The following is an 18,515-nucleotide window of genomic DNA, read 5'->3' as shown; positions in this document are numbered from 1 at the left end:
AACTGCCAAGGTTGAGCCTAAAATCTGGTGATCTCGGATCACTAGCTCCATCGACAATACTCCCTTCGGCATGAACTGCCAAGGTTGAGCCTAAAATCTGGTGATCTCGGATCACTAGCTCCATCGACAATACTCCCTTCGGCATGAACTGCCAAGGTTGAGCCTAAAATCTGGTGATCTCGGATCACTAGCTCCATCCAACAACACTCCCTTTGGTACAAATCGCCAAGGCCGCATCAACGCTGGTTATTTCCGCCAAAAGAGTGCTTCTTCTCCCTGGAAGCACTCCAGTTACGGCCTTCAGTACACCTGTAAATCCTAAACTCTTTCAGACCCTTGGGGCTAAGCCAAAGAGAAAGCAGAAGATGACCGACGCCCGTCATGATCGACACCCGTCGCAGTCTTAGTAACCGCACAAGAAGATAGGTTGCCGATGTCCGTTGTCACCCTCATCAGACCTATAGTCCCTCTCCCACACAAAGGACTTTCTCCTTGAGAAGGCACACGCAATGGGGAAAATACAACGACCGCTTGTGTAAACTAAGACATGATACGGTGCATCCTAGGAAATACCACAAAAGAACCAAAAGTGCAAAATAGCTATCTAATCCAAAGAAAAGCCGGTCAAAGAAAACCATGAAAAGTACACATCAGTAAAGTTCAAATGGACAAAGTTCTTAGCCTTGTTTTTTCCCTTTTCCCTTGACCTGGGAAGAAGACACCGGTCGCGGCACGGTTCGATCCTGTTCTGGCATAGCTTTCCACACTTCTTGTGGGTTCAGGCGTTTCAGCGATGCCAACGGAAGGGTCACGCCAGCCTTGCGAAGTTGATCTAGAGCACCAGAAAAACCATATTGTAGCACTCGGGCCATCTTTTCCAAAAACTGGTCGCGGTATTCATCTGATGACAACCAGGACTCCCGAGCATCCCCTAGACGTTCCTCCTCGTATACTTTGTAGGCGGCCAGCTCATTACGAGCCTCGAAAGAAACGCCTTCGACCACTTTAATAGCCTCAGATAGGTCAGCTACTTTCTGCTGCGACAGTTCTAGAGCCTCGGTCAATTTGGCGATTTGTTCTCTTTGCTTTTTGGATTTGTCATCCGCGATCTCCAGGTCGGCGCTGGTCTGATCCAGTAAGTCTTTTAGCTCTTTCATTTTAGTGGTCTTCTTCGCCAGCTGAAAGTCTTGGGCAATCACTTGATCCGATTTCTGTTTCACCTCCCTCGAAAGCTCCTGCAGCTCTCTTTCTAAATTCTCAGAACGGTTCTCTGCGGTAAGCTGTCTAGCTTGAGCTAACTCCGCCTGTTGCTTGTACTGGTCTGCGGTAGCACGGGCCGATTGAAGCTCCCTGGTCAAGTTCGCCTCTCTGGTGGTCAAAGCCCCCACTTGTTCCGTCAGACTGTTGGCAAGTTGCTGTGCTTTTTCCAAGTGTTCCTGATGGCTAGGCTGGCTAGAAGAGGATCGAACGGTTTGAAGTTCGGCCGTTAACTGCAGTTCTTTCGCCTGCAAGATCGACACTTGTTCTTTCAAAAAATCCACATCCCGTTGGATGTCGGGGAGACGGTGCTGAACCTCCAGGACGTCAGCTAGAACCTGAGTTGTCGACACGTAGTTCAATAGAATACCCTGAGAGACATGTGAATATAAGCATAGGCAGACTTACCTGAAACGCGCTATGCGTACTGCGATCCATCACATCAGACAGTGACAGCGTCTCAGAATCTCGGGGACCTTGTATAGTCCGAACCCTGTGGAAAATATCGGTCAGCTGCTCACTTCGGAGTGGAGCATCAGTAGGGGCAGGTGGCGAAGACGTGGGAAGACCGGCGGAGCAAAGGAGAGCCCCCTCGGGAATTAAGTGCGGAGTCCCGGTTACAGATCCCCCTTCTGTGGGCCGTGGTAGGGGAAGGGGCGGCTGAGACTCCTTCAAAGACTCTGTTGACCTCCCCTCCTCAACCTCCGGGGGGATAACTATTAACATGTCATCAGCGGCGTGCACCGCTGGAACACTTTCCTCAACCAGGCACACTGTAGGTTCCAATGAGGCAGAAGGCGGTAGAATGTCGTCCGCATCGATAGAAAGAAGGGTATCTGGCACGATAACTGAAGTGGTCACCGATTCGCTAACGGTGGTCCTCAGATCCGCTAAAGAGGCATTGAGGAAGTCTTCCGGCTCGGTTGAAGTCTGCGGAGCCATCCCCTCTAGTCCCATGGCACCAGTCCGCCTGCTGGATCCCATATCCGAGGTAGAAGGCAGGGCTGTGTCACTAGTGGTTCGTCTTCTCGGCTCTGATGGGGCCAATGTCTCAGACCTCGCTTTCTTAGATCTCCCCACTCCGGCTTCTGTGCGACGTCTCTTTGACGACGGCTCCCCAGACGGCTCTTCAATCCGCAATCCCGCGGATGGCGAAATCGCCGGTTGTGATTTCCTCTTACGGACTAAGGGTTCCAGAGGCTCAGATAATGTTTCCGGGTGGTCCCCTGTCTCGGAACCTGCCAAGGCCGCATCACGGTCAGCCGCGTCCACGGGCGTAGGGGCATCCCCCGGAATATCTGGACTAGCTAGCGATGCGAAGGACGCCTCGTCCCACTTGATGAATTTATTCACAGATGCCATGACCCACAGATCCTCTGCCAGATACAGTAAACATATATATAAATCAATGATTAGAAGATCACTGGGCATAAAAAGCCTTACCGAGCGGTTGCGATAGCCTCGCTGCTACCGGACTCAGGCCCGCTCTGAAGAGTAAGCCCTCCTCACCAACCAACCGCCCGGCGTGAAATCGTAAACCGGACCATGCTTTATGGGTTTGAGAATAGGCTGAGTCAGACTTGTAATGTCGGAGGCGGGGGGAAGGAGGAAGGTCATATTGCCAGTCAGGAGTACGTAACGGAACGGGGGAACGGACAAAGAAAAACCCATCTTTCCAGTGCTTGATGGAGGAAGGGCATTTAGCAATAGGGTTCACTCCTCGAGCGCAAAAATAGAAGACCCCATCCTCCTTCTTCTTGGGGAAAAAGAAGTAATGGAAAACGGTGGGATTCAAACGAACCCCATAGACCTTGCACACTAACACCAAACTACATAACAGTCGAAAAGAATTAGGGGATAACTGGTTGACGGGAACGCCGAAGTAATCGGCTACTCTTACAAAGAGCTCCGGGATCGGGAACCGGAGACCCCCTTCTAGTTGCCCTCGAAAGAAGGTACGATATCCTTCTGGTGGTTGGTGAGGACGCTGATGACGCTCCGGTACCCTAATCACAAAGGAGGGGGGAATTTCGTATCTAAGACGCACGGCTGCCCTAGCGTCCTCAGTAAAAACCGACTCCATCGATTCAAACCAGGGACGTTTCCTATTTGACGCCATACCAGTAGAACAAGAAACCGTGACAACGTAGAAACAAGGAAAGGAAGCAGAGGGGAAGAGGGCTTACACTGGTCAGTCTCAGGAACACAGAGAAGGAAGGATCTGGAGGCGAGATGACCGATAGGCGCTGCAAGCAACTCGCACGCCGCTCGAAGTATTTCACCGATATGGGCAGTCATTCCTGGTGTATATATAAATATATATATACCCTAGCCTAGGGTTTTCCCCACCGTCGGATGGCACAGCAGCAAGAAGGCAGGAGAGGATGTCCACCATTGGATATATCGCGGAGAACCGAAGAGACATCTTGGGGTTCAATTTACGAACCGCTTAATGACCGCTTTAATAACTTGTTTCGGGATGGTCGCCGCCTTTCCTCCCCGTCGTACGTTGCCTTTACTATGCAGTACCGCTTGGGAAAGCGATAAGGGGCGGACACGCGGTCAGCCATGTTTAATTCTGGAAACGCCTCAGAATTTTTAGTGTGGCTGGCTTAGACTCTTCAGCCTAATACGGGTTGAGCTCGACGTCCATTCGAAACTCGAGCTTATCGCCCTAGACTGTGTGACCAGTGAAGGGCAGGACACTGGCAATCGCTATCTACTCCCATCCCCAGCACGTCGGTCAGTCGGTATCTTCTTCGGAGGCGGCCTATCTAGACGAGAAGGTTGCTTAGCCGGTTTCGCCACACAGCCAAGCCATCATTTCGTTCGTCGGTCACTTCGCGCATGGGTATTTTATGAGACATCAAAACAATAATTTTTACATTGCTAAAACTGCTTTTAATAGAAAAGGCAGAACACGCGTAGTTGCTTCGTTATAAGATTGCATGATCACAAAAACAAAAGGATAGGGAGGCTATTCCTCGGGGATGGTGCGAAGGGCCAAACGTTGAGCAGATTTCTGTGCAAACTCTAGCTCCTCTGTGGCCTTCTTTAAGAAGTGGATGGCGGAGGAAGTCGATCCCTCCACATGGTTCGCCACTGCGCTGTCACGCTGAGTCATCTCTCTTATGATCCCTTGGAGGCGTTGAATCTCTAGCTTTGCGCTGATCAACTCCTCCTCAACACATCTCACCTGCTCCTCCGCTGCGAGGGCTCGATGGATGGACATATTCATCTGCTCTTCAGCTACAAGAGCTCGATGGAGAGAGGCCTTCACCCGTGTCTCTAGCTCTTCTAAAACGCTCGAAGGGGTGTTGGATCCCGCCTTAGACTCACTACCGCTGCTCTCCATGGCTGCCGCTTCGTGGGAACGCGCCCTCAAATCAAACCTCTCGCTAAAAAGAGACGACAGGACACCCATTCAACCTCTCGCCCCGCCCACATTTATATTACACAGCCAGAGAATACGAAGAGACGGACCCCCATTCAAGAGATTACACGTATCCCCATAGGAAGGACAAAAAGACGCCTGCACGCCCCCCAAGGACGATTTGCCATCTTAAAAGCAATAATTATCTTTCCCTCTTTTCCAACCTTTAAAAACGGCAACCCGCACCTTACCTAAAGTCAGACATCCTGACGATGATGGCGTGTTCACCCACACCCTACACTAGGTAGGTCACGTGAGTCGTTTTTCGTCAAAAAAGAAAGAGATGGCTGATAAAATCCCGCCCCTCATATACAACAATCCAGAGCCGTTTCTATCCTGGTACGCCGATAAACGTCATGATCATGGCTAATATTACATTAATATCTTAAAACACGCCTGTCCAAAAGAAAACATACGTTGCACATCACAGAAAAGGAGATATAACAACATCCACAAAACATCTAATAGAAAAAGAGACCAGCAAACATCAAGCTTCGGAAGAGGAAGTTTCCTCGGACTCAGCTCCGAACGCCTGCGCTATCCCCTCTAACTCTTGGGAGAGCTTTCGGGAGTAGTACCGAGCTGAAGATAAGCATTCTCTAGCCTGCCCCTTCAGTGCACGATTGCGCTGTTTTAATTCTCGGACTACTCCCTGGAGATACTGCCTCTCTAGCTTTTCCCTCGCTGCTACCTCGTTGGCACGCTGCAGACGTTGCTCCGCCACTTGGGCTCTCTCTTCAGCCTCGTGAGCCCTCTCCAGGGTCGCCCAAAATCCTTCCTCAGCTTTATGTGCTGTCTCCTCTGCAGCTCGAAGACCTTCCTCCGCTGCCTGAGCTCTTGCTTCTGCGGCCCGAGCCTTCTCCTCAGCCTTACGAGTGCGACTTTCCGCTATCCTAACCCATCGGAGGCGTGCCATTCGGGAAGATTCCGGCCCTACATGCGACCCTGGAGGCGTCCCTAGCTCCTCCTCGTCGGAACTAGTCCAACTAATGTCACTGTCCATACCTTGAAGGAGTTATGTACGAACAAAGAGAACAAGGGTTGCAGAAGAAACAAGGACGAGATGCCCAACCTCCTCCTCACCCCCGATACATATATATTTCACGGAGGAGAGGGGGAGGAAGGGTAGCGACATAAATGACGGTTTAATGGGCACCTCTTCCGAGGGAAATAAACAACCCCTCTGAAACATTGTCTATGTCGCTTCGGTAACCCCTTCCTGTCATTAATCAGGCCAAGAGACGTGTCCACGTCGCTGTTTATTATTAGGCCCGACGCTTCGTTCATATCGTCTTGATCACCGTACCCACAGCATAATGAACCATCAATAATAATTGAGTCTGGGCTTACATACTCGCAGCTTCATAATATGGATGACTCCGTTCCATTCATACTGACGGAACAGTCGCTCACACGCCGGGTTCCACTAGCGACCGTCCTTGTGGACACCCACATAGGCTGATATACACGGTTAATCGCAGTGGAATTCCATGGCTACGATGTTGAGGGGACTCAGGTACGTGAAAAAAGAAACCAAACATGTAGGAGTAAGGGGCGATATCTAATAGTGATTACAAAAGCAGCGGTGATCACCACCCAGACGCTTACATCTTAAAAGCGACAAAAACATACTACTCATCACCAGAAGAAGAGGTTTCTCCGGCCATGGCCTTGAAAGCGTGCACCGCTCCCTTCAGCTCCAAGGACGCTTTCATCAGATGATAGTCTACACCAGCTAAGCTTTCCCCAGCACGCAGTAGGAGGGAGTTGTCTCGACGACCCCAGTTATCGATTACTGCCCTAAGCTGTTGATTCTCCCACTTCTCTCGAGCTACCAATGTTTCCGCGCGACGAGCCCGTTCCTCCGCTGCTTGTGCTCGCTGATTCTCCCGGCGCGCCTCCGCTTCCGCTCGCCGAATCCTTCGGCGAAGCGCTGCGATCAAAGTCCCTGTCCTCCGGCGGGCCCCCGTAGAAGTAACGGATCGCTCCCCATGGGACCCTGAGTGATGAGCGTCGCTGGTCATGACGAAATCTGGTGACGTCAAGGTGATTCCAAAACTACAAAGGGACACGTGAGCGAGGTTATCCGATACTCCCAGGCTTTCTCCCCCTCTCGTTATATACACAGGGGGATTAAGAGGAACTTGGGCGTCGTAATGATAAAGAAGCATTAATGAAGCAATGATGATCTGCCCACGTGTCTAGTCGCAAAAGATTCATCTTGCTAAACTATACTTGCTCCGACCATACCGAGACTTTAATGCTCCTCGTGTGCCTAGGTCCTCGCGAACTCGTAGGGACCGCAGGGCTACACCAACACTGGTCTAGTCAGTCGACTTTATATCTCCTTCGACTAGACTAGTGGGGAGGCAGGTGTTATGGGATGGAAAGAATATGGGCGGGGTCAACTAGGTCCTAACAGGTGATCTGGTCAATCGCACCTGAGGTGGCACGAGATACCTCCTATAGCCCCTCCTCGCCTGCTCTTCTAAGGGCGAACCGAAGTTCACTTCGGTTCGGTCGACCGAAGTCCCTTCTCCTCCTACTTACTCTAAACCGAAGTCCACTTCGGTTCGGTCACGCCCTTCTCCTCCTCTTACTCTATGATAGTGGACGAACCGAAGTTCACTTCGGTTCGGTCACGCCCTTCTCCTCCTCTTACTCTCGGAAGGTGGACGAACCGAAGTTCACTTCGGTTCGGTCACACCCTTCTCCTCCTCTTACTCTAAGACGGTGGACGAACCGAAGTCCACCTCGGTTCGGTCACGCCCCTCTCCTCTTACTCTAGATAGTACACCTTGTCAGAGGACAAACCGAAGTTCACTTCGGTTCGGTCGCGCCCCCTCATCTTCTTCGTGAACCGTGCTGGAGAATGAACCAAAATCCACTTCGGTTCGCCTGGTTCCCTTCTCTCACCCGCTGGTTCTCAAGGACCACTCCTTCCATCCTTTGTTATGATGATCCCACGTGTCCTCTCTCCTATCTCCTCACGACACGTGTTAGAGGGGACTGCTCCTTTTTTACAAGACAATGAGGCCACGTGCTCACTGAGCAAGCCACTCCTCGAACCATGTCTTAGACATTCTCTGGAACACATTCATAACGTTGATGGAACCCTCCGTGTCAGGTCAAGAACAGGACAGTTCAGAATCTCCTTCTTTAAAAAGGTTGGTGCTTCAGCGGAGAAAGGTACGCGCGTACACACATTGAGGGCCTCTCATTTTTCTCTTCTTCCTCTTCAGGAGTTTTTCTTGTCCACACACTGACTTAAGCATCGGAGTGGTCGCGCCGGGGAAGACCCCCGGCTCTCCATCTCACGTGTTTCCCTTTGCAGGCTCTCTATCCAACAGGGAGGAAAATCTTGGACGAGGTGCTGTAGAAGGAGCTAGCCGTTTCGTCCTCAGGCGCATCTCAACAGGAACAAAAACTAAAAAACAATGTTAACGGCACTGTGTATTTGAGATGAGATAAAAAAAAGGTTTGACTATTGATAAATTATTTATACATTTTGATATTAAAAAATATAAAATAAGTAAGCCTATACTAGTGAAACTTATCATGGTTTTGCTTGCTCTCATTGATATTAAAGCAAAAAATTTTTCGATAGAGCGATGAAGAATCTAATTCCTTGATTTTCGAAATCGGCAAAGTAAACAAGAAAGTTTTGAAATCGGCGCTCTCCTCTTCTGTCCCTTCCACGGGAGTGAGCACATCCGAAGGGTCAAACTAGAATTTTCCTTTTTCTTGACTCGTTCATTTCTCCTGTTGCAATTCATCGAGGCGGTGGTCGTCTTCTCCCGATTCGATCTGGCGACCCTCCGCCTCCTCCTCGTCTCGATGCATCCTCCGATCTGATTCCACCGCCATGACCTCCTTCCAACCTCTCGGCGGTAGCTCCCGCTCCGGCCGCGTCCTCGGCCCCGCCCTCGACAAGATCATCAAGAACGCCGCCTGGCGCAAGCACTCCAACCTCATCTCCACCTGCAAGGCCGCCCTCGACCGCCTCGAGGCCGTCTCAGACTCCCCCGACCACTCCTCCCCCCTCCTCGGCATCCCTCCTCCAGACGCCGACTTCGTTCTCCACCCCCTCGTCCTCGCCATCGAGTCCGCCTATCCCAAGGTTGCCGAGACCGCCCTCGAGTGTTCCCAGAAGCTCTTCTCCCACGGCCTCCTCCGCGGGGACATCAATCTCCCCGCCGGCGCCGACAATGCGCCCGGCTCTTCCGCCGCTCGCCTCCTCACCTCCGTCTGCTCCTGCTGTGGGATCGGCGATGAGGCCCTAGAGCTCTCCATGCTCAGGGTCCTTATTGCCTCCGTCCGTTCGCCCTTCGTGCTGATCCGCGACGAGTGCTTGGCCCAGATCATCCGGAGCTGCTACAACGTGTACCTTGGCAGCCAGAGCGCAGCCAATCAGTTGTGCGCCAAGTTGGTCCTGGCTCAGATCGTAGTCATCATGTTTACCAGAGTGGAGGCTGATTCCACAAATGTCAGGATCCGGATAGTCTCTATTGCTGACATGATGGATCTATCAGATAGGAACTTGAATGATTCCAGTCTGGTACATTCCGCGCAGAATTTTATTAATGAGGTAATGGCAGGAAGCGACGCAGACCCCCTGCCTTCTAAATCGAACAAGGAGGGTTCGCTGCTCCGCGATTCAGAAGGAGAGGCGGCTGCAAATGGCGGTGGATTGAGCAAGATCAAAGAGGATGGTTTGTTTCTTTTCAAAAACTTGTGCAAGCTCTCAATGAAGTTCTCCACGCAAGAGGATCCTGAGAACCCTCTCTTAATGAGGGGGAAGGTTTTGTCGCTGGAGCTTCTAAAGATAGGAATAGAGACTGCTGGGCCTCTTTGGCGAGCAAATGAGTGGCAAGTGTTTTTCATTTCTTATGTGCCTTCAACTTTCTGCTTTTGATACACCATATAATCATACACTAAGCTTGGTTTCTTATTCATGGCATAATCCTATGCATACCATTAACTGATATTATCTGACTTAAAATAGTGGATTATCAAAACAGAAATTGTAATAAAAAAGGTGGTTCAAGAAGAATAATAGGATGACTGTGTTTTGTTTTGGGTAAGTAGAAAACATTTTCTTTTTATTCACTCATAAGCTTGTTTGAGCACCATTTAATGAACTGAATATGAGCCACAAGGCGAGTCAGGATGATTAAATGTTCTAATAGAAAAACAATCCACATTAAGCTTTAGTCACTATAAAGTATTTCTGGGAGTTTTCATTATCCATGCCTTATGAATGCAAAGGACAGTCAATGTGGTTGAATCACTGAGCTACACATTGAAACTAATGGAGAACAATTGGTTGCAATTAATAACACTGGAGTCAATACTTGCAGAAGAGTGATGTGCTTAAGGATTATGTAATTATCGAAAGTTTTGATGAGTTATAGTTCATGTGAATAGCGAGAGAAATATAATTTCTGGCTGTGCTAATGAATATATTGAGTGTTTTGATGAGTTGTAATTTCATGCCCATAGAGGGAAAGATAGCTGGGCAACACCACTCATGGAAAAGTTGCCCTTTGATTTCAGAGTTTAAGGTGTTATACCTTTAATTAATAAAGTACTTTTTCCTGCATTAAAAAAAAACTGCTGTGGGTTTTGGTTTTAAAATTGACATGAGTAACTAGTGCTTATGTATAATACGATAAAAGGCTTGTAATATATATTAGTTTTGCAATTATTGAGAGTGTATTACTGTATTGCATATGCTGGTAAATTTACATGAATGGTCAATTATAGGTTTTATCTTTTAAGATTAATATTGTTTTAGGCAAATCTTAATAGTGTATGTTATTTGCATGTGATATTATGCTAATTGAGTAGAATTTTATTAGAATAAATTTGAAACAATTGAATCTAAGTAATGTAACTACAACAGCGATAAAGAAAAAAATTGAAGGATGAATAGATAGATGGAGAAGTAATTCTTCTAGAAGAAGACCTTTAGATATTTCAGATTCTCTTATTTAATTGTGGCAACATACTCAAATTATTATTCATAGGGCAATGACTAGGTGGTTTGTTAAAATCGACTTATTGACCACTTATTTGAAAAGCTCAAGCAATTTTGAGAATGACCATTTATACATTTATATTCAAAATGCCTTCCCTCATCTGTAGGCAAGCTTGCTGGATTAGGCTGCCTGATGTTCAGGATTGACTCGACCTAAAAACCATTATTGCCAATATGCATCTACTATGATAACTGGCTGATCACTTATTAGTTATCACTGAAGTTCGAGCTATTAGGAAGTGTATCATGCTTTGTTTACTGCGAAGCACAGATGGAGGGAAAGGAATCAATGGTGAAAGAAGAGAAAGGAGGAGAAACAAGAAAAGAAAGGGAAAGAGGGAAAAGAATCCTCTGGCAGCCATGATTGACCAGGCAAGCTCATGCTTGTGACCGTGCAACCATGTTGCTAGCTTGTGGCCTTGCTGCAACTTCAGTGTTCAGGGTCAGGATTCACAGTCGGAGTTCATAATTCTGATAATTGAAAATTTTTGAGGGAGGATGAAAAGTTTGTTCTGCTGATTTGTGCAAATGAAAAAATGGATCAAAAATAGGCCGCTGACGGATTTGGAATTTATCATTCTATTATTTTTTCCAATAATTAAATTGAGGAATGTATCTTGACTCTCATGCAATTCATCCTTTCTCTCATCTGCACTTTGGAGTAAACAAGACATTCTTAACATGATTGAATGAATGGAGAGCTTTTTCTTAAACCCAGGACATTGTATATCACCTTAAGCTAAAAGGAAATCTTTATGATACCATGGTTCAATAAGCCATTCTTTATAGGTTGAAATGTTGCATTATGAAACAAACATATAAAAAATAATTTAGTATGGAAAAAATTATTGAGATTAATGTACAGGGTCATTAGGAGAGATGAAACGAAAATGTGGCGAGTAGTTAAATGTAGCTCAATAGATGACCAAACAAGAGAATGAACAAATTAGAGTCAATGTTGTAGGGGGCATTGCAAACAAACAAAAAAGTTATTACATAATTAAAAAAGATATTGCTAATTCTGTGGTGATTGATAAGAAGGATTGTTGTTCTTTTTTTGTATAAGTGAAAATTCTCAATTGGACAGAAAACCTGTTGTTTCTTTTGTTCTTAATGTTGTTGTTATTGCTGCTGCAATTGCATAAATTATGATCAATTACATGTCTTCTGAACATAAGCTCACTTTCGATGTGCTAACCTTTTAGAACCAGAAGGAAGATTGTAAATACATTCCAAATGGTATGTAAATCAATTGTTAATTATAAAAGAAGATGTAGAACATTACCAAACATTTGAAAGGATTGTGGTTAATATATCAATTTATTTAGTTGTAAAGTCTACCATGATAAGGTCTAAATATGATTTCTCTATGTAAAATTACTGGGTTTTACGTCAAACTACTGTGTTCATCCCAAAAGGCGGGCACTTTTAAGGTATCTATTTTATTTTGTCGTCATCATCATCTTGTGGTTGTTTTGTCTTAAATTGATTTTTTAATGGATTTTTAATTGTTGTTCCTTTAGTGACTTTAATTTGATAGAATTAAATGCATATATTTTCCAAGTAAAGTTGAATTTAATCTACCTTACTTTGAAGTAATGTATGATCAAGTGATCTGGCCTAGCAATAAATCAATCCCATGAATCTGTTTTAAGATTTATTGAAAAATGAGCTTGATCAAGGGTTCTGGGGTTGTAGCTTCAGTGGATAATGTATTTTTATTTTGCAAGATAGTCTATAGCTATAATCTTTGATGGAACCATAGCAAACACTGATCTCTCGGTAATTCAGTCTCAGGCAGTCAGGCTAACAGTTTTTTGAGGATATTTTGCACAAAAAATATTTTCTTGTTCTCCAATTTGGCATTGATTGACAATTTTCAGATTTGTGTTTTGTGCAGGTTTCTTGGAACAATCAAACAATACCTTTGTTTATCCTTGTTGAAGAACAGTGCACTATCAGTGATGAGTATTTTTCAGCTTCTTTGCTCTATTTTCATGGGCTTATTGTCAAAGTTTAGATCAGGGCTGAAGGAGGAAGTTGGAATTTTCTTTCCTATGCTTATCCTGCGTATCCTTGAAAACATTCTTCAGCCTAGCTTTTTACAGAAAATGACTGTTCTCAACCTATTGGAAAAGATCTGCCAGGTTTCACAGATTATGGTTGATGTTTTTGTGAATTATGATTGCGATGTGAATTCACCAAATATCTTTGAAAGGTAGATCATATCATCCGACACTTGTAAAGCTTTGCTCTCTTTTACTAGCAATCCCAAACCTTTTTCTTTAGCTGGTAACCAAAATGTGATTTGTAAGGCAAAGTGGTATGATGATGGCATTTCTTCTATGAGTACACTTTTAATTCCATCAGATAATTGCAGGGTTGTTAATGGCCTTCTGAAGACAGCTCTAGGTGTTCCTCCTGGATCGGCAACATCACTATCCCCAGCTCAGGATTCCACATTACGGATTGAGTCAGTGAAGTGCCTCAATTGTATCATTAAATCAATGAGTGTATGGATGGACCAGCAGCTGAGATTGTGTGATTTTGCTCCAGAGAGTCATGAAAATGAGCATTCTTCAGAGAACCTTACTTCTTTGAATGGTGAGGAAGGAAGTGTGACTGACCATGATCTGCATTTGGATGCAAACCATGAGCCATCTGATGCTGCTTCACTGGAACAATGCAGGGCATATAAGTTGGAGTTCCAGGTAAAGTTTTTTCTCTTTTTTGCAAGGATGAGCACATTGATGTTTTTTCTTCAACTTTTGTTAGTTTAATTTGTGAACAATGAATCATATTAGTTTTTGGCTTTTGTTTGCAGAAAGGTGTTTCATTGTTTAATAAAAAACCTTCAAAGGGTATTGATTTTCTAATCAAAATCAAGAAAATAGGTGCATCTCCTGAAGAAGTAGCTTCCTTCTTGAAGAATGCTTCTGGTCTAAATCCATCTATGATCGGAGACTATTTGGGTGAAAGGGAAGACTTCTCTTTGAAAGTAATGCATGCATATGTTGACTCAATAAATTTTGAGGGTATGAATTTTGGTGAAGCTATTAGGTTCTTCTTAAAAGGTTTCAGATTGCCTGGAGAAGCACAGAAAATTGATCGCATAATGGAAAAGTTTGCAGAACGTTACTGTAAATGCAGCCCAAGTTCTTTTACCAGTGCAGATACTGCTTATGTTCTTGCTTATTCTGTGATTATGTTGAACACTGATGCACACAACAACATGGTCAAAGATAAGGTGTATTACTAATGATGTTCTTTGGAAGTTAAATGCAGCTGTGCTAAAATGTCATTTCTCATTAACTTTGCAGATGTCGAAAGCTGAGTTCATTCGCAACAATCGAGGAATAGATGATGGAAAGGATTTACCAGAAGAATATCTTGGTTCTTTGTATGATCAAATTGTGAAAAGTGAAATAAAAATCAGTGCTGATTTTTCTGCTCCACAAAATAAACAGACAAACAGCATCAACAAGCTTTTGGGATTTGACAACATTTTCAATTTGGTCAATTGGAAGCAATCTGAAGAGAAGGCATTAGGAGCGAGCGATCATCTTATTAAGCACATCCAAGAGCAATTTAAAGCAAAAAGTGGAAAATCAGAGTAAGGAAGATAATTAAATCTTCAGGTTATTTGCATGCAGTTTTTTTTTCTTTTCATTTCTTAGTGGTGGTTAGGTCTATGTTCTATACTGTCATGGATACAGCGATCCTAAGATTCATGATGGAGGCTTGCTGGGCTCCCATTATGGCTGCTTTCAGTGTGACACTCGACCAAAGTGATGACATGTCTGCCACAGCACAGTGTTTGCAAGGCTTCCGATATGCAGTGCATGTCACCTCAGTGATGCATATGCAGACACAAAGAGATGCTTTTGTTACATCAGTTGCTAAATTCACATACCTCCATTGTGCTGCTGATATGAAGCAGAAGAATGTTGATGCTGTTAAGGTGAATAATTTTGTAACATGGATCATATGTTTGTATATCCATGAATGCCTCCCTTTTTTTTTATCTTGACCATGTGTGTCCCCGCACCACATAGTATGGAAAACTATTTTCCATTTGGGGCAGGAGTGACAAGGTTGAATGCTTTCCCAACAATGCCTTTATACGGATTCGACCTTTGGCTGATAGCTCTCTGGATCTAGCTCATTTACTACTAGACCAAACAATTGCTGGTTCCATGACTGTTCTTTTCATCCTATTATCATTCTGTTTGATATAATGCATATCTACACTTTGTCACCAGTTTATTGCTTCATTGATGCTTGGATGCTGACTCATCCAATAAAACAGATTAAAAGGCAAAAGGTTTTTGAATTCTATTCTTAGGAAAAATTCATCTTAGCTTCATTCTTTTTCCTTGGGGATCTTTTGTTGTACTTGATCTCTTCCTTTTTACCTCATTAAGTAGAAGAACAAAAATGTGTTTGTGCTTTTGCTGCATGCTATGAAGCAATAGACGGAACTATACAAATTAAATCTGGATCTGAACATCTGGATGTTTAAACTATTTGAATCCTATACAAATCAAATCTAGATCCAAACATCCAGATGTTTATACTATTTGAATCTTTCTCATAATGCATTCTGCCTACTATGGTAATATCAGTATAAGACTTAATTGTATATCATGGTAGTTATTTAGTAAGTTTCTTCGTCAACAGGCTATAATATCAATTGCCATTGAAGATGGTAATTATCTACAAGAATGCTGGGAACACATATTTACATGTCTTTCACGGTTCGAGCATTTGCACCTACTAGGAGAGGGTGCACCACCTGATGCTTCATTCTTTACAGCACCACTCACTGAAGCAGAAGACAGAGCACAGAAAGCAACATCCGTGAAGAAGAAAGGCAATGCTCTTCAAAATCCAGCAGTAATGGCAGTGGTTCGAGGGGGTTCTTATGATAGCGCATCCATGGGAAATAAGGTTTCTGCTTTAGTTACAGCAGATCAGATGACTAACTTCATTTCCAATTTAAATCTGTTGGATCAGATTGGTACTTTTGAGCTAAACCACATATTTGCTCATAGCCAAAGATTGAATGGTGATGCAATTGTAGCTTTTGTGAGGGCCCTGTGCAAGGTTTCAATGACAGAATTGCAATCTCCAACAGATCCTCGTGTTTTCAGCCTCACAAAAATAGTTGAAATTGCGTAAGATTTATTTAATAATTGTCTCAAAACATGTCTGTTATTAAGTTGTTTGCTTAACAAGCTATTTAATCCGACCTCACCTTTTGTCTATGCAGGCATTACAATATGAATCGTATACGATTGGTATGGTCCTGCATCTGGAATGTTCTTTCTGAATTTTTTGTTTCAGTTGGGTTGTCAGAAAATCTTTCAGTTGCAATCTTTGTAATGGATTCATTAAGGCAATTAGCTATGAAATTTTTGGAGCGAGAAGAACTTGCTAATTATAACTTCCAAAATGAATTCTTGAAACCTTTTGTGGTCATCATGCAGAAAAGTAATTCTTCCGAAATTCGTGAGCTTATTGTTCGATGTGTTTCTCAGATGGTTTTGAGTCGTGTTAATCATGTGAAGTCTGGGTGGAAAAGTGTTTTCTTGGTATGCTTGAATTATCTTATTGTTTTTCTATAATTTTTCCCACATCCCAAGCAGTACCTTAAATTATGTTTGCTTCCATGGTGATATGTTGGGTTAGAACTTTGTAAACTTATGTGCAGATGATATTAATGCTTCTCCTATGTTTAGGTTTTCACAACTGCTGCCGCCGATGAACGTAAGAGTATTGTACTGTTAGCTTTTGAGACAATGGAGAAAATAGTTAGAGATTATTTTCCTTACATAACTGAGACTGAGACCACAGCATTCACTGACTGTGTGAAGTGTCTGATTGCATTTACAAATAGCAGATTCAATAGTGACGCTAGCCTGAATGCGATTGCATTTCTCCGGTTTTGTGCTGTTAAACTCGCAGAAGGAGGCCTAGTGTACTATGATAACATTTCCGAGGGCCATTTAGGAAATGGAGATGATGGAAATTTGACTGAAAAATATGATCTTGCTTACTTTTGGCTACCATTACTAGAAGGTACACTTTTTCTTTTTTGTGCTTTTCTTGCTATATTTCTTTTTTGTACTTTTCTTGCTACACAATAGTCTAATCAAACTATTCAATGCTTTTTCAGGTTTATCTAAGTTGACCTCCGATCCCCGGCCAACTATCAGAAAAGGTGCTCTGGAAGTACTCTTCGATATTCTGAATGACCATGGTCACCTTTTTACTGACACCTTCTGGATCAATATCCTGAAGTTTGTGATTTACCCCATTTTTAGCAACACACGGAATATAACTGTCGGTCAAGTTCTATCAGTTCATGATTCTCTGTTTCCTGACGATGATTCTGCACATTCTGAAACTGATACTTTGGCAGCAAAATGTTTGATCGACCTATTTGTCAAATTTTTTGACGTATTGCAGTTGTATCTTGGAAATGTTGTAGGTATTGTTACAAATTTTGTGAGCAGTCCCTACAAGCAATACGCTAATGCAGGAATGGCCGCCCTACTCCATTTAACTGCCCATCTGGGAAGCAAGCTATCAGAAGAAGAATGGAAAGATATTTTGGTACCTTTGAAAATGTCGGCTGCTTCGATGCTGCCTGTTTTTTCTAGTATCATAAGGGTCATGCAAGATATTGAAATTCCAGATAGAAGCCATTCTGATGAAGAACAATATTCTGATCACGAATACATTAACGAGGACGAAGAGGAGGCTAATATGGAAACTGCATCTTATGCAATTGTCAGAATGAAGAACCACATAAGCGTTCAGCTCCAGATTGTACAGGTACCATTCCTTTTCTAATGGTGATGTTCTCATTAGTTTATTTTCGCCATATGTATTTCTAGTGCCAGCATTTTGTTAAATCTTTCAAATAAGAACAATTGCTCTTAAGTCACTAGGTGCTCTAGTTTGCCCGGCTGGTTATATGAATTCCATGGAATTAACTCTAACACATGCATATCATATTTCTATTTTAGAGCATCAATGTGATTCAAAAAACAAAATCAAATGCTTCAAATCTGATATGTTGTTCCCTTGATGACAAGTTTTTATTATTTTCTGCTGGTAGGTTGTAAAGAAACTTTATGAAGTTCATCGGAAGAGCTTTTCGACTGCTCATGTTAGCATCCTACTGGACATACTTACATCCATCGCTTCGCATTCAAACGAAGTGAGCAGCGAAACCACCACACAGCAGAAGTTGCAGAAAGCTTGCTCCCTCCTGGAAATTCCTGATCCACCAGTTGTTCATTTTGAGAACGAATCTTACCAGAACCTGCTCAAGTTCTTGCAAACTATACTCACCGAAGACCCTGCTCTGTCTGACGAGCTAAAAATAGAATCGCTTGCTGTGCTCGTTTGCCAGAAAATATTCAAGATCTATTTAAATTGTGCCGGAGGACAACCAACCGATTGCAAGACTTCAAATGCCGTCCCAAACGTTCATGGGATACTCCGTTTGGGCACTGCTAAGAAAGAGGAACTAGCTGCGCGGACATCACTACTGGTGCTGGCCTTGCAAGTCCTAGGTGGTTTGAGGCAGGATTCATTCCGGAGGAACTTGCGTATCGTTTTCCCATCGATGGTTAGCCTTGTAAGTTGCGAGCACAGCTCCAACGAAGTGCTGGACGAACTACATGATATCTTTCATTCATCAATAGGACCACTATTGATGAACATATGATGTTCGATATTTTTGAGATAAATAAAATAATAGGGGTTTTGACG

At 43.9% G+C, this 18,515-nt stretch overlaps 2 protein-coding genes across 2 annotated transcripts in view; both read left to right on the top strand.

Annotated features, from left to right (window-relative positions):
* The first annotated feature begins 1,562 nt into the window (after positions 1 to 1,562).
* Positions 1,563 to 18,515, top strand: part of LOC141825046 (uncharacterized) — a 53,299-nt gene continuing 36,346 nt past the window's right edge. The window contains exon 1 of the mRNA XM_074712419.1: positions 1,563 to 1,566. The gene's annotated coding sequence lies outside the window, so the exon portion shown is untranslated. The remainder of the gene's footprint in view (positions 1,567 to 18,515) is intronic.
* LOC141824353 (brefeldin A-inhibited guanine nucleotide-exchange protein 1-like) lies at positions 8,456 to 18,501 on the top strand. The gene is made up of 11 exons (XM_074711622.1): positions 8,456 to 9,559; positions 12,631 to 12,948; positions 13,111 to 13,441; positions 13,555 to 13,977; positions 14,051 to 14,343; positions 14,418 to 14,691; positions 15,411 to 15,907; positions 16,003 to 16,324; positions 16,472 to 16,811; positions 16,909 to 17,570; positions 17,857 to 18,501. Exons 1-11 carry the CDS (start codon positions 8,556 to 8,558, stop codon positions 18,469 to 18,471), a joined length of 5,079 nt encoding a protein of 1,692 aa, XP_074567723.1. The 5' UTR covers positions 8,456 to 8,555; the 3' UTR covers positions 18,472 to 18,501.

This window comes from Curcuma longa, chromosome 3 (genome assembly GCF_044706935.1).
Source record: "Curcuma longa cultivar G26 ecotype Majalengka, Jawa Barat chromosome 3, ITB_CL_G26_1.1, whole genome shotgun sequence".
NCBI classification, from domain to species: domain Eukaryota; kingdom Viridiplantae; phylum Streptophyta; class Magnoliopsida; order Zingiberales; family Zingiberaceae; genus Curcuma; species Curcuma longa.
This window is presented reverse-complemented; position numbering and strand designations above follow the sequence as displayed.